The sequence below is a fragment of the Copidosoma floridanum genome, unplaced genomic scaffold (assembly GCF_036245765.1).
Source record: "Copidosoma floridanum isolate Cflo_tuat_1 unplaced genomic scaffold, Cflo_Japanese_pri ptg000001l, whole genome shotgun sequence".
NCBI classification, from domain to species: Eukaryota; Metazoa; Arthropoda; class Insecta; order Hymenoptera; family Encyrtidae; genus Copidosoma; species Copidosoma floridanum.
The window spans coordinates 11,643,982-11,671,465 of NW_028321878.1; the positions used below are offsets into that span (position 1 = coordinate 11,643,982).

Sequence of the window (27,484 nt, forward strand, 5' to 3'; positions counted from 1 at the left end):
GCATGAAACGACTTGACGCGTTGCGCGACTTGGTGTCGAGACATATCGATCGGGCCCGGGAAAAACAGGAGAGGCAGTACAATAAGGACAAAAAGGACATACATTTTCCTTTAGGAACGCTAGTTCTGCGACGCACCCATCCCCTTTCGGATGCGGCTAAAAGGTTCTCCGCAAAACTCGCGCCCAAGTATGAGGGACCGTATACCATTGTCGAGATCAAGTCTCCGACGGTGTACATATTAGGCGATGATCAAGGATCCACTAGAAAAGTTAACAAGGCTCATGTCTCTGAGTTGAAGCGATACATTCCCCCTAGGGGAGTGTCCCCAAGACCTCGACCAGGGGGGGAGAGGACAAAGGACTAAGGGAGTAGATGGCAGGATAGGAGTAGGACCACCGGACGCGAAGTGGGGTTAAACCCCCCAGGACTCACTCAAGGACCAAGGACTAGCGGACAACTACCAGTGAAGATCATCCAGCGGGGGGGGAGAGGACACCATGGACCAGAGAGGGACCACCCAGGGAGAGGCCACTGCTACGGAGCATCTGGACTCTGGGCCGCGAGGCCAACGTAAGTATTTTTCCATCTTCTTTCCATTTTTATAGTGCTGCGTCAGAGAGAGAGACAGAGCGAATCAGATCGGCTTTCGAGCAGCTGGAAGTGCTCTAGCCTAGGGGGGGAGGGTTTGTAACGAGGCAAATTGAGCCTCCCGGCTCATGTCGCTCTCGCTGCCGTAACGCGTATGACATCACCGGCAAAGATTTACCTTCCCGAAATTCTTCTTTTGTTTTGGCTCCCGGAAAAGAAGAAGAAGAGGACGATGCGACGACGGGACTCAGTAGCAACAGCGGCGAGAAGAGTACACGTGAGCGCGCGCACGACTGTTCGGGTCGCGGCGGCGGCCCTCGGGTATGAGAGAGAGAAAGAAGGAAAGTAAAAGTCGAGAGGTACGGGCTGTAGTTGCAAGGGAACGGAGAGTTAGTCTCGAGTCGAGAGCCTTCGCGCGCGGATTAGCCAGATTGTGAGAGAGAGAGAGAGAGAGAGAGAGAGAGAGAGAGCGAGAGAGAGAGAAAGTGCGAGAGAAAGTTGTGGCAGATCAAGGGATAGAGAGAGAGAGAAGAGGAAGCTGCTGTGTCCCCGTCGTCGGAGATCATCACCGCGAGGAGAAGACCCAGGACAAGAAGCAGAGCGACTGCAGGACGAGAGAGAGAGAGAGAAGACGAGAAGCAGAGCGGCTACCGGACGAGATAGAGGGAGTAGGACCGCCACCATCAGCTTCACAGACTCACCGGCAGCCCGAGGCCCAGCCGGACGCCATACGCCGTTGTCGCGAGTCAGAGAGCCGAGAGGTAGCGTGTGTTTCCTCCATTCCTTTTGTGCGTCGTGCTAGGGCTCGCGAGCGCCGGTAGACCTCCGGGACTAAGTCTCGGAGTATACAGAGAACAGAGAGAGAGAGAGAGAGAGAGAGCCAGGTTACGGGAAGTCGCGGGTGCATGCTCGGGAGTGCCGAATCTTGGGGGTGTTCGCGCGTTTTCCACTCTAGGTGTGCAGAAAGGACAAGAGAGAGAGAGAGAGAGAGAGGGGACCGGGACTAGTGACTGAGGGGGATAAGAAGCAGGTTAACGAGGGACAGTGATAGTGTGAGAGAGAGAGGGAAAGACAGGGTGAGAAAGGTTGCCAAGGGACGAGAAGAAACGGGCGCGATAGTAGAGAGCAGGTGTGTAGCGGGCGGGAAAAAGGACAGGGACGATAGGTTACGTGTGAGGGTGCGCGTGTGTAGGCGTGCGTGACGTGGCTAGGAGCGTTAGGGCAGCGGCCCCTCCTGGTCTCAGGACCCCGAACGTGCGCTCGCAGTTCGCGCGGCGAGGCGGAACCGCTGTAGCGCCGTCGAGGAGTTGTGTAGAGTCGTGTGGAGAGTGCAATAAACAATTTCCTTACTAGACACGGTAGCATTTCCCAAAATTATTTCCTCTCGGTAGAACGAGAGGAGAAATCCCGTACAAACTCCCCTTTTCAGGAGCAGAATCCAAGAAGACGAGGGACCCGGAGGACGTACGAGACGAGGCAATCCACTTCCTGCGTACCCCCCCCCCCCTTTTATTTCCAGGTACAAAGGCAGTGTGACAAATGTGTAGGATAAGGTACCAAAGAAAGCCACGGAGTGGCATTATCCTCGAGCCACCCACGGCCATTCAGCATTTAATGGCCACAGGTGCTAACCTCTTTAGACCCGACAACTTTTATCGATCTCCCCAATGCTGCGGGTGTACGGGTAAATACGGTACACACGTACACGCACACAGCACGCGAGAGGGTGGTCCGGTTTTGCGTGCACAAATGTAATCGGGGTGCTTTTTTCCCTCTCTTTTTTTTTTTTTTTTTCTTTTTTTTACATCGTCGTCAAAAGCACCGGGGAGTTAAACGTTTGGACGGGTATGCCGAGGGGGACGGAAGAAGTATCGACGTTTTCTTTGGACTCGCACGCTCCTGCTGCCGCGTGTGTGTTTCCATCAGAGCTGCATGGGTTGGTGATTTCACTCGTCGTGTTTTTCTGTTGCACAATAAGCAATTATCATGCCAGGAACGGAGATACTTTGGAAAAATCGTGAACAAAAATCACACCGATGTCTCGGTGCATCTGATTTGTTTTTTTTTTTTTTTTTTTTTTTTTGTTGTTTTTTTTTCCATTGTTCCAAGCGTGCAGAGTTAGGGCGCAAAAGATAAGACCTGCAAGTGCAAACATGCGATACTCGCTCTAGAATTCTCTATCTGCGATCTCACGTATATCATAGTATTTGGCATTTAATCACAGCTGAGTATTATTCGTTACGTAAGCCTACACAGTTGAGAAAAAAAAAAAAGGAAAAATGAAAAAATTTAATCTAGAAATACAGTTGGACTTATAAAAAATTGAACGATAACTAGCAAAAAAGTACAAAAAATCCAATGAAACAGTAGACTCGTTGCGTAAGCAGCGCGCAGTAGCGCTGATAACGTATCGGAGTCGGCGTATCCGTAAAAATTCTCGTGTTCTCTCGAATCACATGACCGTTGTGATTTACAATTCCAGCACGCAAAACTCGCGACAGCAACCGAGCCGGCAGTCGGAAAACATCTTTATTCGCCTCGTGGAAGTAAAGCGAGCGTTGAATATTCAACACTGAAGGAGGAGAAGAAGAAGGACAATGAAGGATCTCGATCCAAAGATAATAGCGTGGCTGCAGGACCACTTGATCCCCCGACTGGCCGGTGTCTTTGGCGAGGAGTGCGCCAACGCCGATGAGTGCAAGGTCACCAGGCCCAAGGGCTCATTTTTCCTCTCTGACCTGTTTTTCGCGACCATTCGGTTACGCGGTGCTCCCGTGGAGCGGAGCCTACTGGTGAAACTGCCCGCCCAGGATCTCAACGTCCGCAAGCGTCAGAACTACAACTACCTGTTTTCCAACGAGATACTCTTCTACCAGAGACTCGCAGCTGGAAGCTCCGACTATCCCCAGTGCTACTTCTGTTGGTATTATGTAAAATTGCTTCTCTTCACCCATGTCACAATTAAAAAAAAAGCTCATTGTCCACAAGCGCTACTCCATTAAACCCGAATTGAAGAACAAAGGTGTGTGTTTGACAAAAGGTGGCGAGGTACCGGTCTTCGATAAGGTCATAGTCCTGGAGAACGTGTGCTCGCGAGGCTACTCCGTCTGCCCGGATAAGTTCGACCTCCAGCAGGACTACCTCGCAGCGGGCCTACGATCGCTGGCCCGTTTCCACGGTCGGACGTACACCTTGAAGGAGCTGCGGCCCGCCAAGTTCCGCGAAATCGTCGGTGGTATCATCAACATCCGTTACGACCCGTTGGACGAGCGAAAGACCGCCGTTTACGCCAAGAATGTGAACGAACGCGTGGCCCGGGTGTCGCGCGCCCTGACTCGATCGACCAGGCTCGTCTCCGAGGAGGACCGGGTGTTCGCGGCCGAGGTGGCGAGGCTCTTGGAGAACTGCCACTCGAGCGTGATGATGAGGAGCGTCGAGCCGCGCGAGCCTCTGGCTACCATTGTCCACGGCGACTGCACTGTCAACAACATGCTGTTCAGGTGGTCGGAGGGCCTGGCCCGTCGCGAGGCGATGCTCGTCGACTTTGCGCTCGTCATGTACTCGTCGCCCGCCACCGACGTCTCGACTTTTCTCTACATGAGCGCCTCCAGGCTCGACCTCAAAACGCGGTTTCGGTAGGTTCGACTGTACGCGTGAATTACACTTTAATACGGCTCCACTTGACGTCCATTTCTCGTATACGTAGGAATAATTATTCATTATTGTTTTACGTACCACTCAAAGTAGTGATCAAAATACAATTACCTCGATATGATAAGTGCTTCTTCTTTCAGAGAACTGTTTCAAATCTATCACGGCGAGCTCGCCCAGTACTTGAAGGACCAAAAGGTCTGGGACCCGGTAAAGTACTCGTACGAGGCGTTCGTCGAGGACTTCAAAAAGTCGGCTATCCTGGGCTACGTGATATCAATTTTTTTCCTGCCGATAATGATGGAATACGCGAAAAACAACGATCTACTGGACGACGTGGACGAGGCGATCGAGAGGCTAAACATCACGGGGGGCGGCGAGCCACTGACTGACCGACTGGTCGATACGCTGATCGACATGCGCGAGGCTGGACTACTGGACTACTACGTAACGTGTAATCCGACGGGCAGATAAGCTCGCGGCGTATTTGCGCTCGGCAAATGTTACTGTCGTCGATATGACGGTGCACGTGGCACTTTGCTCTGTATATGCACGCGTCTGTGTTTGCGTTAGGTTTCTACGTCACTATGGTAAATACGTTTTTCACGCATTCGCGTGGTTGTCGTGACGATTGGCTTTTGTGGCTTTGAATCCATTAACGTGATTGATTTTGGTGCGTTTGAGATTTTCACGAGATGGGGAGTTGTATTTATTCATTTTCGTTGGTTATACCCATGGATTGTTGATTTTGGGTTGAGTTTCGTGTCTACTCTACTGCAGTCGTGAACAATATTGATATCTATTAATTATACAAATTTGAAAATATGAAATTACTCATTACGAATGATACGATCTTTAATTTACGAATATCGTTGTTGTTTTGTCAATCTAAATGAAATAAATACCAGAAATAATTTTTTGGGATTTATGATGACGAATATGTTATTAAAATGTTCTTAAATTCACCTCTCTGTAAAAAACTTTATAATTAATAACAATCCATGCGTCAAGTTGTTAAAAAGACATTCCGTTGCAGTGCTAACAAATTTGATTATGTAAAAATATTCTTTGCCGTGTAAGAGTTATAAAATACATAATATGATGAACAACATGTGATTCTTTATAATATATTCCCTAAAGTAAACGATGAAAGTATAGAGAAAGTAATAACGATAATTCACAAGTATCGGTAGCAGTAATCATCGTCACTTTGGAAATTACTCGAATTTCAACACTTCGACGTATCTGTAACAAACTTACCACCCTCGACAATACCCCGTCCTCCGTTGTGGGAACTCCCAAACTTACGAATACGCAGATATAGCGCATACTCCACCGGGAAGACTGTTAATCATAATTAATCGTACCCAGGAACGTCCGACTATCACCTACTTTAACATTGTACTAAAGGTGTAAAACTTCCCACGTCATGCGAAGTACAAACTATATTTAAGTTGAAGGGAGGTATGAAGAAATATCGGAGAGACGCTCGACGTGATTATTGCTATGCAAACACAGACCGACCGAACTTTGGCTGTTTCGTGGAGAAAGGACCGCCCACCTTGGATTCGAAAATGAGTTACGGACTCAGAACTTGTAAAGATGTTTGTTAAAAGGAAGGGAGAAGTAAGTGCAGTCCTGTTTTTGAAGATGACGATCATTACTTTGGCTAAGTTTTTGATACGTCGTTATCACAATATAATCAGCCGTGTTGAAATAAAATTAGGGATAGCTCGTTTGAATCTATCAAACTATCGTAATTGTTGTAGATTTAGAGGATTAGTTTATTACGTGCCATGAAGAGACACGAAGTGTGCTATAACCACCTACAGACCCAGGAGAGTGACTCCAGATATATTAGGTTAGTGATGTATGTCTATTAAGGACCAGGCCATCTCTTAAAGGGTCCAAAAGGAGACGAAGCGATGGAACTATTAAAAAGAAATTATCAAGCAATATTATCTTGATGTAAGACAATCGAAAAAATTACTTTGCTGCATCAGTACTTGTTATAAATGCAGCTTTTGTACGTGGTATATTTTAAAACTATAAAAAGAACTGCAGTTGAATTTGAAAAATAATTAATCATGACTTGTAGAAAAAGTTCTTTTAAATGTGGTAGTGGAATTTCAGTGATTACATAAACTCAAATACTGCAGGTACCTCAGAATCGATCGACTAAAAAGTAAATGCACAAAAAATTCACGTCCAACCCAATGGAAGGAGCTTTGACTTTTCCTCCTTTACTGCAAAACAAATAGAAAAGAACTTACGGTAAGAGGGAGTAGGAGATGGTTATCTAGGCACCAAAGGAAGGGATTGAGAGAGACGTGAAAGCCGCACACACGTGACAGTGGCCAAGGCGATCTTCCGAAAGAGTTGCAGCCACAGCACAAGTGCACACAAAACCCTTCTCCTCCTCCTCCTCGCTTCGTCTCTTTCTCTCGATCAATCGAACGGTAAACGTCTATGTTGCCGCGACGAAAGGAAAATCCTCGATTTCTCTCCCTCTTTTTCTTTGACGTTTGCGTTCCTTCACCACCAATAAAAGCGTGACGTGCATACAACTACTTTACTCCGTTCACTGCACGTGTAGACCCAACGTGGACTATCAGAGCCAATAACCTGATGATGGGACAGGACAAATATGAGCGTACGAGTACAGGGTGCTACTACTCACGAGAGCGAGCGAATGTTTGCATGTAAGCGAGAACGAGTGGCACATCGGCTATCGATTGGAAAATATTAGCATAGTTAACGTGGGTTGCAGATGGGTTGTAGCGAATGACATGGTTTATGCTGATCTTTCGATTTGAAATAAGTGATGTATACATTTTATGTTTCAAAAAATACAAAATCAACAAAATTAGTGGCCCTATTTTTAAATTTTTTAGGGGATAAAGTGTATTTTGGTATTTTATGTGTACGTCACACCAAAGACATGATTATGACATTCAGACTGAGATGTATATAAGACCTTAGCGTCGGACCCAACCTATGTAGCCCTATACATCTCATTTTACGTAAACCAAATGCAAACATTTTGAGTAAACCAAAAACTTTCTTACTTCCTGGCGCTCCCGTGTTTTATTGCTTCTATGATTGGAAAAATTTAAGTGTGCCTAAAATTCCTTTAAATTGTTACAAATTAAAAAATCTAAATCATGTATTGTGATGATACATTCGTGAATTTTACCCTGCACAAGCTCACATTACCCTCGATGTAGTTCTTAAAAACCTACGCAGTAACGATTATATAGCCAATGATAGTCTGTAATTGTTTGGAAAGTCATCGTTTATTTCATGTCCAAGAGAAAGTGAGTAGATCAGAAATAACATAATAAATCGCAGTCGTCAAAAGTAAATCAGTAAGAGAGTATACAACTCCCTTCTAGGCTTCGCGTTGGAGCACATATATTATGTCTCGGCAGGATGCATCGGTGTACCTTGAACTCGATTCACTTTCTTGTTTTTTTCTCTCTCTCTCTCTCTCACTCTCTTTCAGTTTACCAACTTGACCTATTTATCGAGGTTGTCTTATCATGACTCCCGCTTTCATATCTGATTTCGGACACACGTGCTTTTTCCTGCATACAAGAAGAAAAGACTCGCCTTCTACTCAGCCGATTTTTGTGCACAGAATCTCAAATACTTGATATACCAGCTCGTAAAAAGACTAAATCTATTCGTCTATGTATAATATATGTGCACGACTTCGAAGAATTTCCTGGAATTTCTTATCGGAAAAATTTGCAGTTCTCCGAGTATGCAGGAATACCGCACTCTATACATTACCTTGTTGCGGTGAAAGAGAAAAATGCGGTCAAATTGCTTTAGTTCTGTACGTATACTGTATCTGTGGATATTTCACGTTTAACTTGAATAAAATTGACACGCGTCGAATATCATATATACTCCTCATCAATGATTTGATCATTGTGATGGACAAAGTGTTTCCTTTGATAACTAAAAAGTTATTGTATATTTCGATGCACCATCAAGTAATAATTTTAATTAATTTTAATTAGTTCTGATGTAATCAGTCCAAGAATTTTAAACTAATGTGGGTTGCAGCTTTATTTTCTCAATAAAGAAATAGTACCCTATTTACACATCGTAATTACCACAAATTGTAGTACTTATAAAATAAAACCATTGTCAGCTGACGGACGGATTTCAGAAATCCCTTTTAAAAAAATGTAACTTTCTTTAAAAGAAAAACTTTCTTGAAGTTCAATTTCCTTCGGTGTAAGACCTACATTACAATAATCATATTTTCCAAAAAAAACTCTTCATTTTGTTTCAACATTTCTTACCACGCCTGAAGGTGTATCGCAATGTATACCGATAATACCCCCTCACACATTTTTCACCATACCTGTCTTGTAGATAACAAATAAGAAAATTAAGTTCACGTAGGGGATCACTCGCTCTTGAAGAAGTGAGCCGAATGAATCGAAGTTTTACAAGTGGCCACGAGAAGTAGTTTTTGAAATACCTCGCCTAAATTACTGTGGTATCGTTTATAAACGGTAGGGTACGTATATGAATTATTAAACTTGAGAAACACGTTAGACGTGAAATTTACAGTGATTTACGTAAACTTTTTGTGTCACGAAAAATCTACAGCATAATTATTTTAACAAGACGATAAACGTGGATGTTTGAACGACATAACATCGAAAACCTTGAAATAGATCGGTGAGTTTATTTTTCAAAATATACTTTACCATGAAAGTGACTTCATTTTTAATAATCATAACGCATCATTCTAATACTTGAGATTTACGTGGCTGGATTTTTTTGTTAAATTAAAATCATTGCTATTTTTTTTAGTATCTCCCACGGCTCTCAATATCAGCGAAAAGGAAGGAGAAGCCATAAACTTTGCCCATACAACTAAATTTAATTTGCGGCTTCTGCAACACATCATTCTCGATGTACAAAAGTGCTGACATTGACAACAAGTTGTTCTGGTGCAGGAAATGTTCCGCATCGTTCAACAAAAGATTCGATCTCGAGATGCATGTAATTTACTGGCACACCGATCGCTGTAGCCTGTGCTCAAAAATTTTCGTCAGAAGCAATGATCCCACAAGGCACGTGGCTACGAAGCAAACCAACACCTGTAACATGTGCGTAAGCCCTTTTACTCGAACGAGTAATACTAATAGACATGTCAACACCGTGTACGACAGCAATTACAACGCAAGTGGACATTTTTACACCCAAAAGGATATGAGACAATTGAACTTAGGACATTTCCCAGGGTGCCACCTATGCTCGCGCGTTTTTCATCATCCTGGAAGTCTTGCATGTCACAGGTGCAATTCACATCAGCGTTAATCAATTAAAACTTTTACTGACATAACTTGAAAACAGTTACATCTGCATAATCTATTGTTTGAACGTGAAACTTATGTACCCATTTCATGAAGACATCAATAAACATTTGTTTTCAGTCAGAATTTTATTATGACAATAAATTATTTTGGTTAACTTGGGCTAACCTACCTCGTTATCATAGTTTCCTCATTAAATCTATCTATTTGGTTTTGAAACAATATCTCTTCATTATGGCATTGTAATCTAAACGTTTTTTTTTTTCATAATTTTATAAAATTCTGAGAGAAAATAGTTTTAATAAAAAAATTGTAAAAGTTACGGATGAGCCTGCAGTTTCACTTATAATTGTGTTTATCATGAATTTTTAAAAATGTTTGTTCTACATGACTTTTTCTCTTTTATTTGATAGTAATTTCTACATTTGATACATCGTTTATACGAAAGCTGTATTCATGTGTATGGATCAGCATTTGAAATATAAAATTTAAAAAAAGTTAAAAAAAAAAAAGGTACGGGATCACCGAGATGAAACAGAACGTCGAACGGCTAACTCGAGTAATACAACGCAACTCTCGACGGCTATAAGCTATAGTATACGATAGCAACATCAGTAGAAGCAGTATTAGAAACACCAGGCTGCCGAGTTAAATAAGCCGATTACCTAATTGGCCTTATCATAAATCGGGATCAGCCGATATCGACTTTGTTACAGATTCTAATTACGGGCGAATCTATTGTTGCCAGCGCCAGCTTTTCTTTTTTCATCGTTTCCACCGCCCTCGACGTACCGATTCCTTCCGAGTCGAATTTTATCATCCAACTTTTTCCAATACCTTTATCTTCATTCTACTTCTGATTCGATGGTGGACGCAGAGTCACTGGAATTCTATTATTTTTATTATTATGCTATTCGCACGGAGATCCAAATAATGCGTTATTGAGGAATGGACTTTCATTAAAACTCTGGAGCTCGGAGTGGCGATTCAAAAATTAAAATCGTTCGATCAAAAGCGCGCCAGGGTCCTCTCTGCACTTCGTGGAGGGACGTGCAAAGGCTACTTTTGCCAGTAGTGATGACAGTAACAGGGCCAACGGACGTCAAGGAAAGGCGTTTGAGAGGTTGAGCAAAAAAAGGGGAGGAGAAAGAAAAGAAGAGAAAAAGCACTCCCGGCCTCTCCTTCGCTATATACACACACAGAACTTTGGAAAATAAGAGAGAAGTCGATGCACAGGAGAAGAGAAAGAGAGACGGGGAAGAAGCGTCAGCAGCCTTTCTTCCTCTCATCCCCTAGACAAGCAGCAAAACGTGCACGCATGTGTGAGTGGAGAACGTCGAGCCATGCAAATGCCAGAGAAAGAGGAGGTAACGTAGTCTCCACATTTATCTCGAGCACCACGCCCATGTATTTCCTGGAAGCTTCCGGGGGAACGAGGTAGCCAGCCCAGCGCATTGTCGTGTACAACTATACCTATACCTTGTGTGTACCCCTTGCACATACACACCCTCCTTCCAAATCGAACTCCAACGCGGAGACACGTACGTGCATCCGAGCCCATTGCCCTGTACTGAACTGTACTCCCTCCCCCCATTCCCGATACTCCAGAGATTTACGAGCAAACTAGCCTCCCACTCTTCCCCACCGACTCCCCGGGCTAATAGTCCAGCGAGTTATGGGACAATTCAATTTAATTTCGAAAATAAACAACAACAACCAATAACAACGGCTGCCCCACCCGCTCTACATGTACACCTGGCGAGTCCCTCGAGAGCAGAGGTAGATGGGACGGGGGGATGCCAAACGCGCGCGTAATTCGTCGTGCTGCCGTTGTATTAGCACTTTGCGCGCGCTATGGAATATATACATACAGCAGGAAGTGTGGGATTGTCTCGTCTCGATATATATACCTAGACCAATCGTCGATTAGCTCGAGCTTCTATTGGGTTCGTTGCGGGTGTTGCGACTTCTGGGCTGAGATTGCCTCGTTGCTTACGTCACGCGGACCAAGCGAGTGTCGAAAGGGTCAAAGTTTGTTTGGAAGATGAAGTTTGAGAATAGAGAAGGGTGGGGGGGGGGAAGTTGGCAAAAGTAGCTCAATGGAAAAGTAGTTGGTTGGTGGGTTCGTCGCACGTGGGCCAAGGTTTTTTTTCGGCCGTGTGGGATGACCGGGTATTTTTGTCGTTGGATGCGTTGATAGTTTTGCAAAAAGAGACTTATACCCATGTACTCCCACCATTTCGTTGTCCCAATTCGTTAAACGAAGGTTGGAAAAGTAAATAAATATTGATTGTAGCATGGTTGCGCGTTGAATGGAAATTTATGCCCGATGCCCATTTACCTTTTAATTGCCGTATAAATTCTCGTGCGTGTGTGTAAATGGCTGCAGTTTTGATAATTCAGGGCTCGCGTAACAACGTACTACTGCATTTTGTACCTATTGGTAAAGTATCGCGTTATGCGTTTCAGCTGATAGGAAAGCGATATTACCTGCAATTTATTACGGAGCTACAGCAGTGGTGTGCCTTTGGTTGAGTTTAAGCTGGCCAAAAACTACATTTTCGTAGAAACGAAACCTTGACGTTGACATAAACATAAAATGGTTCACAGGTACCCCAAGCACCTACTTTGGATTCGTTTGAAATGCAACGTGTAGTGTCTACTTTCCTAATCCTTCAACTAATTCTGTCGTCTGTGAAATACGAAGAAAAAATTCTTTGTGGTACAATGTAAACCGATACTTGCAAGGCTTAAGCGTCAATCACAGCGACACTCAACAGCAGGCAAAGTACCGTCCGTCAAGACAAGAGACTCACACGACAAAAGGCGCAGTGAAATGAAAAGTTGGTCGTGCCATCTTTGATTTCTTTTTCTTGACTTTGGCCGTGCGGTGACGGCAGTCTACAGTCTTCCCTCCGCTCTTACCAACGTGCACGTTCGCGGCTTAAACAAACCGCAGATAGAAATACGCAGAGCCAACTTTGTCTTGTCTATGCTTTGACCTTAAGCCTCTACACGGGCACGTTCGCTCTTGGTCTTTTAATTACATTTCGTAAATCGTTCAAGACAAAAGGTCAGGGCAACGTCATACGAGATGGTGCTTTTACTGGTTGATGTCGTTGTACTTTATGGTTGGCTATATTTTTTAACTCTGGTGAAAATATAAGGTACTTTTGTATGGCAATTGTGCCAAACAAATAAAACTGCCAGCAATAACCTTAAGAACTATTTTTAGTCGGTAAATGTATGGTCATTGACAGCGTTGTGTTACATGTTTGTTGTGTAAAACATTTGACAAGAAGACACGATGAAAAGTTTTTTTGATCTAACTAAAAGTAACATGGGCGTCACTTTTTTTTTTTTTTTATTAATTGTGTGGGTTTTTTTAAGTTTAACAATATGATAAATTTACTTTAATATTTTTCTCTCCTTATTATTTTAATTATTTTCTCCCAAGTCAAAGTTGAAGAAAAAAGGGGGCTTTATCAAAAAATCATAGATTTTTTCCTGAAAGATTCACATTGAAATGAAAAATTTAAGTTTTCGCTTTCTAAAATAATTTACGAGTGTTACCAACAGACGATATAATATATCTTAAGTTCCAATGTCATAAATACGAGCAGAAGAATATCATGTCCGTGTTTCTTCCAACGTAGTTGTTTGATGATTTCCGAATATCGCCCACTTATAGCAACTTCACAGTATACACCACGTAGTGTGCACTGACTGGCTTACGTTTAACGAAAACTCTGCCAGACAGCACACGCATAGCTAACAGCTTTCTCTCTACAAGTTAAAAACTTTATTCCGACAACATTCGCTTCTTGATCGTTAAAACACTTATTCATAAAAAGAAGTATTTAAAAAAAAAAGAAATTGCTGTCGCAGTAAGTATTGGTAAAAAATCAGTATTATATACATCGTGAAAATAAATTGTTGAGTTTTCCAAGATTAACTATTAAATGAATTTCAAGCAAACTTTTTTCACTGATATCAATTCCTTTACAAATACACTAGGTCCCAGCTGGTTTTATATTCCAACTAATTATACGCTTCAACTTTGTATCCAACCTAAAAGTGATCACATCAGAAAATGCATTACGTATTTCCTTATGTAATAGTCTTATAGTCATCGTGCGTATTATTGAAGAATTTCAAGGTATCAGTGCTTATATAATATAAATAATTTCAAACAATGCCAATGTCAATAAAAATAATACTTAAAAATAGTGAACGTTTTTTGGCAATTTGATATCGTTACGTACAATGTAAACTAAAAAATTTGATGTTTAAGAATCAATCTTTGTTCAGGGTAATGGTTTCTCACTAATCTTTACCTGCTGATTTACTAAAGTTCTACAATTTTTCCGGACTTAAAATGCTTTCTTCAAACATCATTACATTATTACCTGTACAGTAAAAAATAAAGTGTATAACAATATATTTGATCACGGAGTAGTGTGATCGCTTTGTTTCAAGGCAGTTTTTGATAATAGTTAACGGATGATGAAATCATTTGACGGGTATGGAAACGTGTATGTGTATACGTAGAAACATAATAAAGTAACGTGTATACATTTCATGACACTCATTAACGGCCTATTTGACTATAAAAATCGGGCAGTTTTTTATTTTAATTGGAAAATAGTGGCACTGACCGACCACTGTATTATAAATACGTACTTTAAATATGCACGGAAGACCTAGTGTACATTTTTGTTATTTTTGAACCCAAGCTCTTCATGTTGTCATAATAAATGTGATAAATTTTATTTTTTGTACCAACAGAGGAAGATTTTCCCACGGTAATTGTTTTTGTCTTCAAAGTCCACTATTACCATTAGACAATCAACCTACTACACATCTATAAATACATATTCTACTCTATATCGATAAATATGGCTGAAGGAAGTTCCTCTAAGAGATACCACCAGAGCAATGTATGCAGAACAATGCACCAAGATCACCACGATATCTTGGTGCACAAGTGTACTCGTAGGAGGATTTATTGCTGCTCCATGTGTACAGCAACTTTCGATCATAGCTGCGATCTCAAAAGGCATGTGTACTTAAACCACAAGCATTCCTGCGTCTTTTGCCCAAAAATTTTTACACTAAACAGTGATCTCACGAGGCATATGAATTCTGAGCATCACCACCCCTGCACCGAGTGCTCGAAAACTTTCACCCAAAGGGACGATCTCAGAATGCATGTGAAATCTCAGCATAGCATACCGTGCCCCGAGTGCTCGCGAATTTTCATTAAATGGAGTGATCTTGAGAGGCACTTGGATTCCCATTCTCTCTTCAAGTGTATTATAAGTTGAAATTTTTTACAAATACAAATGGAGATCTATAACAATTACTCTCAATTCGATTCAACCAAAAATATTTTAAAACTTGACGGCAACTATTTTTAGTTTTTGTAAAAATAATTTAGTTATGTAAAGTCAACACAAGTCGTACAAAGTATTTCTAAGTCTTTTAAAATCGTTTGGAGTTGTTAAGTCATTTTTAAAACTTGAAACTTTTCATGATTTCATAATCTTAAAAAGTCTATCGAAGCATTGCCAAGTAAAGCTCCAAACTTCACACAATCCCTATTGGCTCACGTGAAACCTATTGATATTGCAAACAATAAAGAAAAAATACTTACTATTGTATTGATTGAAAAAAAAAAATGTATTCTTACAGTGTGCAAATACAGTATGCAAATAAAAAATAATCGCGTTGTTGTGTTCCTTTGTCACCAAAACATATATCCCTGCTTAACGAACAATACCAAATCCAATGTGAGAGAAACGATCGATAGAGCAATTCCATCTGAGATCCATGCCTATATACTAGCGCAAAGGTAGAAGATCCAACAAGCGAAATGTATACCAGCATATACATATATATATACCTCAACAACAGGGCACATTTCGCATGGTGTAGGGTATAAAGGACCTCGGCCAATTCTGCCATTAATTCCAGAACAGCCAAATCCTCCGAGCCGCACATGCGCCCAGGACGTTCGATTCTCCTCCCGCTCGGGCACGCGATTTGCATTTCTATTAACACGGGTACGTATGCGGACGCGGACTGGCTTGTCCACTGGCCATATAACCCCGTATAGCTGTCCGGAATTCGAGAGAAATACGGAATCGACATTTCTACAGCTATTGACTGAAGCTATACCTCACACTTGCGAAACTTTATTCAAAAAAGAAAAATTAAATTATTTATTATTTAGACTCTATTATTTTTGAGATTAATGCCTGAAATCCCAATAGTTTTTTTTAATCAAAGATTTTGTCAAAATATTGATATTTTTGCAGGAATCAAAAGCCAAAAGTAAGTACGAAAAAAAAGTATCCATCTCAAAAGGACGACTCCAAGCGAGCGATTATAAAAGGATGAAATTGAAAAGAAAATCCAGTGGCCCCCACATGAGAGAGCTTTTATCTCCTGGCAAAGAGACCCACCTGAACAACAGCAGCCCCATCCTTGAGGCCAACATCCACCATTTATTTTTTGCAAAATTGAAGAATAGAAGGCAATATTAACCTTCTTTTTTCCGCCCCCTTTCTCTCTTTCCTGTACGAAAAAAGAAAATGAGAAGAAAAAAAAGGTAGACGCGTCTCTCTTTCAATCTTTCTATGTAGTCACGTCATTACGCGCGGGACACTTCCTCCCGTGGTACACAGGTAAAAAGAGAAAAGGGTCCGAGGAATCGAATAAATGAAAAACGAGTCGCCAAGAGCGAGATAGGGGAGTAAAGAAAGGAAAAAAAGAAATACCGGTGCACACAGAAGTGGTCCGAGTTGTGTAGCACATAGAACGAACGCGTGTCCATGGGGATACGAAAAGAGAGGATATAAAAGTAGCGGGCAAAAGAAGCACTCGATCAGATATCATCTCATCTTTCCAATGGGCTTTTTTAGCGCTCTTTCAACCGTGTCTACATATATACATGAGTGGGGTAAAAGGATGTCTTGGCATTTTCCTCGCTCCCTTTCGATTTCGTACACATGACATGTATGTGTGTATGTATGGCAACACTTTTACGGAATGAAGGAGAACTATGTTGTATCGAGAATAAAAACAAATGAGAGCAGTAAAAGTGTAAAGCACCGAGGACAGATACAAGTTAATTTAATGCCAGTACGCGAAGAACTGGCTATTCCCGCAGTTTAGATTGAGTAATAGAGTGAAAAGCAGTAAAAGTTTATCGAGTATGTTGGCGTGGGTGTAGCTCTGGGCTTATTTTTGATAAGTCGCGCATAAAACGACTGGAATTAAGGACATCTAGCATGCATATGAGCCGAGCATCAACCTGAACGCGTGCACATAAGGCCGGAAGAATATTTTTTGTGGTAAGATGAACATAGCCTTCATTTGAGTTGTTTAATTATGAGTAAGGGTATAAAACAATGGATTTCAAAATATCTGAGATCATGATTCTTCTATTGCTATATTAACCCAATCACAGCAAATCAAAATAAAACAAATATCTAGATATTGAGAAGAACAAAGTCGTCAGGTTGATCGTTTTACTTAAAAAATTTTCCACTTTATTGTATATTTTGCTACTTATGAAAATACGTAATGTGTTTATGCGAATTTTTTTTTTTTACTTCATCAATTACCAGTGACCCATGCAATTGTGACTCTGTGGTTGGAAAATGGCTTTTACAAATCTGTAACCCCACGAAACTTTGGAATAAAAAGCATTAATTTGCTTACATGCTTTTTTACGTTTATAGCGTGCAAAAGTTTTTTGTACACATACTTGTGTAATACGCGACTTGATGAATTGCAGGGCATATTCTACTCTGCGAATGAATCATGGAGTCTTCTTTTTTTTCTGCCTTTCCATTCGATTTTTCATTTTATTGCGTGACCATGTCTTTGTGAGCATTGGTATACCATAGGTTGTAAAAAAACGAGAAACCCCAATACGAGTTCACGTCTTCTCTGGCCGTCTTTTTTTCATCCGTCACCCATATGACCGGGACCTTTGTATTCTATTTCAAGTATCTACAATGTGCTCTACCAGGTTTAACTCCAAAATAGTCCATTGCTTCTCGAAATGGCAAAAAGAAATTACGGACAATGCGTGATCAGTCCTTACCCAAAACTAAATCAACGAGCAATAAAAAATAATAACAATCTGAGATGCATTTTAGGAACGTTAACCAAGATTCCTCTTGGATTTTTTATCTGTTACCTTTAACAACAACACAAAACAACAAAGATCTACAGTTTAAATAATTGAACTCAATATCACTCGCACACACCGCAGCGAAAGCTCGATTAAGTGTACTTGAAACGTTATCGGCACTGTAGCAATTGCAAAAATGAGAATTTAGGTATGGCTTCTCGCAACCGTATTAGGCGTATTCAGTCGATTCGGCTGTACTACTCGTATAAGAGCGAACAGGTAGGAAAGGGCCTTAATCAGTGTGACGTTGTCCGGCTTCTCGACTATATACTCCAACGATTCTCTTTTTTCTAATCTATTTTCTTTTTTCTTTCGCATTTCACGGTGCAATGTTTTCGTAGGGCTTGCCTTGTTTTCTGTTATGTTGCAGCATTTATTGACATAAAGAGAAAGTAAAATATCTTGCGTTAAAGATTTGTGGTTGATTTTTCCACGCTTGTATATATGTAATGTCATAAAACAATAAGTGTTTTATATTGTCTCAACATTGTACGATGACAAGTGTGTGACAAAGTGCTTTTTTTATTTGATAATGTTGGGAATCTCGATATGACGTCGGGGATTACTTTGGAAGTACCGAGCACGTTGGCAACCAAGAGTGACCATCAGGAATCGATGTGTCCATTTGATTCCCTGCAGAACACCCACGCCGGATCCACGTGCGAGTACTCGGGGGAAACAAAAATATTAGTACAAAAGAACATTGGAAAAACTCAGCTGCTGTACGTTGGTATACAATAACGTGTAACGCGATCTGTCCTCGACAAGAGTTGCGATCTTATACAACGGGTATAAAAAAAAAGTATACCTCCTCTAGGAGATATTTCATTTCTCTTATATTCTTTCCTTTAAGACCTATATTTTTCATGCGATTGCCTAGATGATCCATTGGAAATTTCATCTTTATAAATATTGTGTACGTCCGAACGAATGTTTGCTTCCTTCTACTGTTTTGCGAAGAAAAAAGAGAAATACCCAATAAGTAAATAAATAACATATCAAATTTCCATCCAGCAAGTAAACAACACACAAATCGAATCGAGAAATACATTTTGTCGCCAAAAAAGCTTTAATATTTTCGGTGTGTTGTTTGCGGAATAAGCCATTGGCGTGGAAAAGCACAAGTAAAATTCGATTAATGGCCTTAAAATCATTCTCGTAAAACGAATGTGGAAACTTCGACTATGTTCCTAAGTGTAAGGTTTCATCGAACGCTATGCATTTCAGGCACTTTATTATAATATATTGATTCCCTCTTTCGTGAGTTTACAATTATCATCAATAGACAGTGAAACCATACTCGATAATAGTTTGCACCAATACCGAATAAATTAAAAGTAGTCACTATAAAGTAACCCCCTTTGTGGTATAGGATATATAGAGACATTTCTTCGTATTGTACACAAACGCACCTAAAGATCAAAGTGATATGCAATTCGACATGGCGGTGGTTGTAATTTATACACAACGTACGTACACACCCAAATCCAAATGGCATGATGCCTGCAGTTTATAGCGTCCTCTTCCTCTGCGTATAAATGCGTATAACCCAGGCCACCGATGTCACCTGCAGCGAATCGCTTAATCGAAGCGCGAGGAGCTCCCTCCGCGTTTCCCTATCACTACATCCAAGATTGAACGCGCGATAAATGCAGGCCAGAGGAAACGTTATTGTATTCACGAGTCGGGTCGGAGGAAGCGCATACATGTGGTATATATATAATACATAAACTCGTAGAAGTTCGGTGAACAACAGCGACAAGCGAACGGAGCTGCCGAGCCAGCCCCTCGAGATAAAGGGAGACAGATGGCCGAGGCGAGAGATCGGCGCTGTGGATACAGGTATAGTTTTAGCTCATTATTTTCGCGTTAACCTCGAAAGAGAGTGTACGTGTGTATATATACACACACGTACACCGTGTACGGACTGCTGGGCGGGAGATATTGAGATATAGAGGAAACGGAGGAGAGTCGCGTGTCCTGGATTTACAGCTTGCACCAAACCGAGGGCTGGCTGACGACTGCGTTAAAATTAGACCTCGGCTCGCAAATATCTCTGTTCACGTTTGGGTATATATGTGTGTCCAAGTCTCTATAAGCGTCCAAAAATAGAGTATACTCTGATAAAACAATTTGTCATTCAATGGTAAGAGAGGGGTTTTGACGATGCTCGCGATAATCAATAATTGAACCTTAAAGGTCTGCCTTGTCATTGCTGTTACTACTGGATGTTTTCCCAAAAGATTTAGGGGACTTTTATTTACATACGTATATATGTTTGTAACACGCGTCTAATGGTACATACATGTCATTAAAAGCGATGACTAGCTTGAACCATAAGAATTCAAAAGTAACATTCAATCCTAAACAGGAATTAAAGGCGATGTCTGACTGTATCCTTACTCTAGCTACTTAAGGGGTTACGAGGCCAACATTGAATTAATTGTCCGTCTCCAAGAGCGTAATTAAAAAAAAATTTCTGGTCCAGTAACATCATTCAGAGTAACAAACTTTCAACTAACATATTCTGAGGGCTTATTACATCAAGTAACTCTTTCGCTGCCCTTCCCCAAGTGTGATACGAAGCATTATGTGCTCGCCAGACTATGATGCATTGAGATGAATCGAGGGCAAAAAGTGAAGATCAAAGTAGTTGTAAGAGTAAAAATATGATGGCTACTAGACAAGCTATATTAAAAATCTCTTTTTAAAAACTAGTAGTTACAAATTGTAATTAAAATAATGATGAGTTTTGGAGCTGTTTGAAACTATTTTATCAATGATAACGTCCGTCTAATATCACTTATGTCAGAGTCAAGCCATGTGCCACTATGCGACCTGATTTCCAGTTAGAACCAGACAAGAAAGCAATCTTCAGCTGAAAAAGTACGTGTTTTAATATACCGATGAAAAAAAAACAAAAAAAAAACAAAAAAAGACAAAAAAAAAAACGTACAGAAAAGCCAGTAGTGAGCCGCTAGAGAAGTTTGATGCAGGTCACGATTCGCAAAGTATGACATTATTGCCTTGTTTCGATGCGATTTATTGGCTACTATCACTACAAAGACTCTCGTATCTGAACTAAAGTGCTTTTCAGTTTGGAATTATTATTATAATCATTTTCATTTAGGAGTATCTTTTACTTTTTCTTAGAACTTCTGCAATAAAGGCAGTTTTATTAACTCGTACCCCATTTTGGAACGATCTTATTATGAGGATATTTTTTATACATCAGTAAATTTTGAACTAACCAAGTTAACTTTTTATCTTCCAAAAAGTAGTGTATTATTGAATTACTGAGTCGCGGTCTATTTTCAATCAAGGTAGTAAATTATTCGTTCAGCTAAAAATGAATTCAACGGAAGTTATTTCAATGGTATGAAACAAATGAAATCGTTTAATTCGTGATTATCTACATTTTCAAGTCCATATATTGGTAGTATATTTAGTTTGAAAATGTAAATATATGTTTAATGAATAAGAATGAAGTAACAAAAAAATAGTATTTTTATTATTTTTCAAAACATATTGATGGTTGTTTTGTCGTATTTTATGGATTTTCATGTCATAAATTTATTTTTTATATTATATAACAAAGTGAAAATCAAGTGACCATTTGGAAAAAGTATTAGAGAGCGATGAATTAACTTTGAAGTTGCAGAAAAAAAATAGTCACCGATGATGTCACGGCTATAAGGAAAAAAATGAAGGAAACCTTCGAGTACTGGGAAGAGGGAAGGTTTCATTAGGAGACCGTAACACAATTAAATCAATTTCCTGCTCTCAGCCAAGAAAGTTACGAGGCAAACGTAATTAAAAATAGTTACTTCTATAGCGAATTGAAAATTAATTATTTCTTTTGATTCTTACATTTCTTGACGGACCAGATGGAGGAAATGAAGGCAAAGGAATGTCGTTGGGAGAACATGAGTAAAAAAAAATACGAGGAAATCAGTCATCGTCGACGAAACGGAGACGTTCGCTTTTCGCGTTTTCTACAGGCATACCTTCTGCTAATCCGAATATCAAAGCCAGAGTTTTATCTTATCGTCGTTTTGACTTAAAATACATTTTTTTTTTTACTTTCGACTATCGAAAATGATTATTTCCCTACCATGGAGCGTTTTACGTGACATTTGGATATTTACTATGCCCCTGGTTTGGCAAATATTCTTCGCTACATAACCGCGATCCAACTGCATTAAAACCACAATATACCCAACTAAAATACTTTATTTTGTTAAAACACGTTAAAAAATATTATAACAAGTTTAGTATTGATGAAATCGTAAAAATATTGATCTTGAAGATGCTTTGAGTTTCAGTCAATATAGCAAAATACTTTTGTATGTTTGTGCAAATAAAATAATAAATAATTTAATGTATTTAAATTATTTATGTGCCATATTCATATCTATGTAAGATTTTCGGATGAGGGATTTCCCCCTTTCAAAATATTTTTTGTTTATTAAATAAAACAGTATGTACTTAATACTATTAGTTTAAAAAGAAATGTAATAAAAAATTTTGAACATTCGTCAGATTTCTTTCATAACACCATTAAAGTAGAATTTTTACCGATACAATGAGTTTTTCATTCAAAAGATGTACATTTGATACTCCTTTTATCCCTATTCCTATCCCTATTCGTTTTTATTTTTTTTTTTTTTTACGTGTACGTTTGATAAAATCTCAAAGATTTTTGGAGAAGAAAGAAGTACTTTAAGGATTATAAGTGTGTTTTGAATATGAATTTCTTTTTTGTTCTCCAAATTTAAGTCATTTTGTAAATTATTTGAACATTCTTTAAATTCAGATTTTTTAAATGAAAAATGGTTGTACACCTTAACTATATTAGTGACATATGAAATAAAAAATAAATTTTTAATTTTTGTTTTATTTTATGCTGTATAGGTACATTTGATACGTAATAAAAAAAATTTTAATCCTTCCAAAATATTAAAGTTTGCAAAATTAGTTACAACAAAGTATATTACGATCATACCAAAACTCGACAACTTTTTATTAGTTAGAGATAGGTTATTTTAAAGTTATACATCAGCGACTGTGTGTATGCATGTGCTTTGAAAGATCACTGTTGTTGTTGAAATATTGTGGACAATGGTAGCAGTGGTAGGTGTGTTTCGTGGTCATGTGCCTTGAGAAATCAATAATCCGTCCAAAACTCACTAAACACATGGTGCACTTGTATTTATGTTCAGAATCCATATGCCTCGTAAGATCATTGCTTTCTGTAAACGTTTTCAGGCAAATATTGCAGCGGTGGCTGTGCTGGGAGGACAAATGCTTCGTGAGACTCCCTTTTTGGAAAAATCTTGCGAAACACCTCGTGCAACGATACGGCCCGCTGCTCGTATGAATTTCTTTGTGCTTCATTAAATTGCCGTATTTGGAGAAACATTGTTGGCAATCATTGCACTGGTAGGGCTTTTTACCCATGTGCATTCGAATGTGTACTCTAAGAAGGTCATATCGTTTGAATGTCCGAAAACATGTTGGGCAGCAGTGTGATCCATCGCTGTTGTGCGTAGATTTTTGTGTCGTGAGTGAATGATTGCTCGAAGTTTTTTTACACTCCTCGTAATGACTTGAACTTGCCGAGGAACCTTCACCCTCGTGACTGGACTTTTGCTGAATCTTTTGAAAATACGTCTCGTTGAGACTGCAGGCCAATTTCGATGCCGTCCGCTTTGTAGAAGCTTGCATTTTCTTATCAAACTTCTTGGTTGATTGTTCAAGTACTTCTTTATTATTGCTGTAAATTAAAAACATTGATAATTTATGTAAAACTCTTATTTTTTCCATCAAAAAAGTTACTGTAAACTACACGTCTATTGCATTTTTAATATTAAAAAACAAAAACACAAGTCATTGCATGTATGACGGTTAAAAGTCGACTTTCTAAGCTTTAATATTTGGTGTATTAAAATAATTTTTTATTTTAATCTAAAACTTACCTTATTTTATCCTGATTTTTGACGCTGAGTATTGATTGAGATACACTTTTTTTTTAAATAAATTGTAGAATCTGTTTTTTAAATATCACTGCAAGTCTTGAGAAGGTATATTCAAAGGCCCCGGCTTGAGAGTTACTGAAAAAAAATTATCATTTGTACTTTTCAACACCCGAAAAGTAGTCGTATCTACTAGATATTTCGTCATCAGAAGTATTCATATCCATACTGATTGTAAGGAAATAATTCCTCGATAGTCTTAATAGTATGTTAATAGTTATTTGCTGTGCGTGTAGAGATAATCAGCGTCTAATCATTTTCTCTTAATGACAATAACTTGACAAAGTCCATGTAGAACAAAAAAAATGAAAAAAAAATTTTTACAGATAAGTAATAGTAAGTTAGCCTTGTCTGATAAACGTGAAGAAATAATTTCGAATGTTTGAGCAAATACGATTTTTCTTTCTCACTCACACTAGAATGTAAAAAAATACGGAAAAAATGCGGCGCGATAGCAGTTGATGCTATTACCGTATACTGAGGTATAACTTGTGGGAAAAAGAAATAAAAAAAGGTTTATGTTACTTATGCAATTGATACGAATTTTAAAAGAAATGAAATAAATACATTAAAAAATAGCGAAAAATAAAAATTCGGACAAGCTTTGTGTCAGACTGATCATATTTTTATTGGTTTGTACGATTAAGAATAAGCAATACGTTGCCAAAGAAACGTTATTTTATTGCAAGTTGTCTAGTAGTTCAAAAAAGTAAAAAATAAAAGTATATATTTTCTTTACGAAACGTAAAAACAATAACATACAAGAGAACTGAGAATTTCATTTTGCACACCGTGAGATAATGTCACCTTGGATTGCTTCCAAACTCCTCTCCTGTTTGCCTCTCCTACTGATTGTCTCTTGTATGTTATACTCGAATGAAGAAATTCATATATCCACACGATACTTTGCGGCTAATGTAACTTGCATCGGCTAATATCAGCGACGCGACATTTCCCGAGTCTCGACTGTTATACATACATGCATAAGCACGTCATTATTCACTGTCGAGCAGTTGTACCGTGGATTCAATGAAATTGCACCTCCGTAATACCCTGCACTTTACGCACAAGCTCCAGACACGGGGGGGGGGTGTACGGATAAGCGCGTATGGCGTGTTAATCAAATCTGGGCTGTAAAGCGCAAATCCGCGGGGTGTAGCAGATTCGGGCATTATTATGACACATTCGAAAGCTCAAACCCCAGGAGTCTGCGTACGCTGCGGCTCCGCGCATCCTCTTCGACCCTCGTAAATCGCTTCCGGGGGCACTCCTAATAGCCGCAATAATTGCACTGTCACGTTTATTGCCCACATCCAGCGCGTCCAACTGCATCATATTACGATCCCATTTTGTGTACACGCCACCGACAAATGAATAAGGTGGCTAAGGAAAATACTCCCCTTGATACGACAAGGCCGGTAAGTAGAGCTTAATTGTCGCGGTTTCAGAGAGGGGCATGACAGCGAGGGGCTCGCGATTCGTTCGAGTGTCTCGTTATAGCCGCCTGACTCGCACGCTACTTTTAGCTGCGACAATTACACAGCCTCTTCAATCGTATGTACGGGTCGCGACGAAAAAATGAAGAGGAATTTTTAACCCACCTCCCACTTTACTCGGCGTTTGTACTGCAAAGAAAAATTAGAGGAAAAAAGCTCGGTGGTAGAGCAACTAGGGCTGGTTTTTTCCACACCTCGGTGTTGATTGAAGCGTTCGTTGGGCGCGAAACTTTTTTTTCGAGATGTGTTGTTTCGTCGATATGAGCTCGTTGATGCGTAGTTGGAAGGTATCGGAGGGTTAATTGGACGCGGGAACAAAAAAACAGTTGTTTGCCCAGGGTTGAGAAAAAAAAAAAAAAAAAACAAGGTTCCCGCGATTGTGGATTTATTTTTGCGATCAATCCTGCAACGAGGTATACTTTTTCATCGCTATTTTCCATTAACTCGGAATTCAAGTGGAGAAAAAAAAATATATAGGACTCGAAAGGTCAAAAAGTCCTTGTAGAAGGTGATGAGCGTGTATGTACACACACGAGGCTACCCCATCAACAGCCAAAGGGGCCCGAAGCTCCAGCTCCACCAAGTATATTCGAACAACGCGAGGTACATGCCTTAAAACTCATGCACCTATCCGGGCTTGACATGAGATCTCCACCAAACACAGGCGTCTTGATCACCAAGCTCACGTCATTCGATCGTTAAGCATGTAAAGGGGGAGAAGAGCACCGGGATCATCAGGAGTAAAGAATCTCGGGGCTAGGCGAAACGACACCGAAAAGCCAAGCCTGGGGAGCGTAGGATAATTGCACGGCTGTTTTCGAGCGCGGGACGCCCACCCGCTGGTACCCCGTTGTGTTAGGCTTTGCTGGCCAAGCTTGTAGTCGATCTAGCGTGCACGTGTCATCTTTGACGGGAGGTGTATAGCCGCTATGTTGGTGCACTGCCGAGTTTGCGATAATGGCTTTCCCGGGGGGGGGGAGCACAGTCAGACTTGCTGTGTATACATGTATATGTACAGCGTGTACATGCAGAGCGCAAGCTCTTTGCTGTGATGCTCTATTTTTGCTGCTACTGTTATCGTAGTTGTTGTAGGGTGCGCGCGCGTTCGCGGGTTGATGGGAAATTCGCCGTTTATTCTCTGAGGGATGATTAATGGGTGCCTCGCGGAAAAAATTCCGGAGGCTCGTCAAAATTGATCGAAGCGATCGCTCGTCCGCTGTTGATGGAAAATTTCCCATCGTTTTCGACCTACGGTCGGATGTATGTACACCTTTCTTTTCTCCGGCTGATTCGTTTTTCTGTCTTTCGTGCGAAAATCCAAGTTGTCAAATCAGAGTTTGGACACGCGAGTAGGCAACTCGGGAGGGTAATTATTCGCTCGTGAGAAATTCTCCGTCAAGTGGCTTCGTTCGTTGCGCGACGAGCATTAACAACTTTGACGTCGACTCGTAAGAAGTTTGTGTCAACCTTCCCTTGATGATGAACGTGCCCGAGTGTATGACAAAACCGCGGCAAACTAATATCAATGCAATGACTTGGGAAACTTGAATCTTCGTTAGTGCGCTGTGAGGATGTACATCCTGAGCTGCATGTGTTTGCGCTCTACACAGGGTGTGTAAAATAATTGTCATAAACTACATATTATCTCGTATCGTAATATTGTTCATTTAAATTAAATTTTAGCCACTTGAGGCGTTATTTAAATAAGTGTTATTTTTTTATTAACCCTATGTCGTGATGGTTTAGAAAAAACTGTAAGTAGTTGGATACACAATTTACCCTTCATTGACAGTACTGTCGACTTATTGATCACACCGGTAAAAGAAAATAGGCGTCAAAAAAGGATATCGTTTTAGTATTCCAAATAACTAAACTCCTTATGGAAAGCGTCTTACATAATATTTGCAGCAAATTCGAGTTCACTGTTTCTCGAGCACGCAAAATAAGCCCAAGCAAGCCTCTCCGCGTTTCGATCGCGCACTCCGGCCCTCCCAAGCCCCAACTCCTTATTCTCTCGTGGCGCAACCTTCGTGCACCTATTCTCCTCGAGCACCAAAAAGACGAGGAAAATACGAAATTCAAAAGAGCACTCAGGACCCTCTCTCGCATATGCGTCTTCGTATAAATTTTGCCCGGCGGATGTATATGCGCCGCATTAAGGCAAA

At 40.3% G+C, this 27,484-nt stretch overlaps 3 protein-coding genes across 5 annotated transcripts in view; 1 reads left to right on the plus strand and 2 right to left on the minus strand.

The window, feature by feature from the left end:
- The window catches only part of LOC106642229 (zwei Ig domain protein zig-8), a 266,917-nt gene that overhangs the window by 88,372 nt on the left and 151,061 nt on the right, over positions 1-27,484 (minus strand). The window lies entirely within an intron of this gene.
- LOC106646267 (uncharacterized) lies at positions 3,026-5,077 on the plus strand. Its single transcript, XM_014362311.2, has 3 exons — positions 3,026-3,508; positions 3,630-4,224; positions 4,384-5,077. The coding sequence occupies exons 1-3, from the start codon at positions 3,187-3,189 to the stop codon at positions 4,712-4,714; spliced, it is 1,248 nt and encodes a 415-aa protein (XP_014217797.2). The 5' UTR covers positions 3,026-3,186; the 3' UTR covers positions 4,715-5,077.
- LOC149376029 (uncharacterized) lies at positions 22,743-23,812 on the minus strand. The gene is made up of 2 exons (XM_089592266.1): positions 23,767-23,812; positions 22,743-23,564 (listed from the first exon to the last, which is right to left on the minus strand). The coding sequence occupies exon 2, from the start codon at positions 23,513-23,515 to the stop codon at positions 22,847-22,849; it is 669 nt and encodes a 222-aa protein (XP_089448392.1). The 5' UTR covers positions 23,516-23,564; positions 23,767-23,812; the 3' UTR covers positions 22,743-22,846.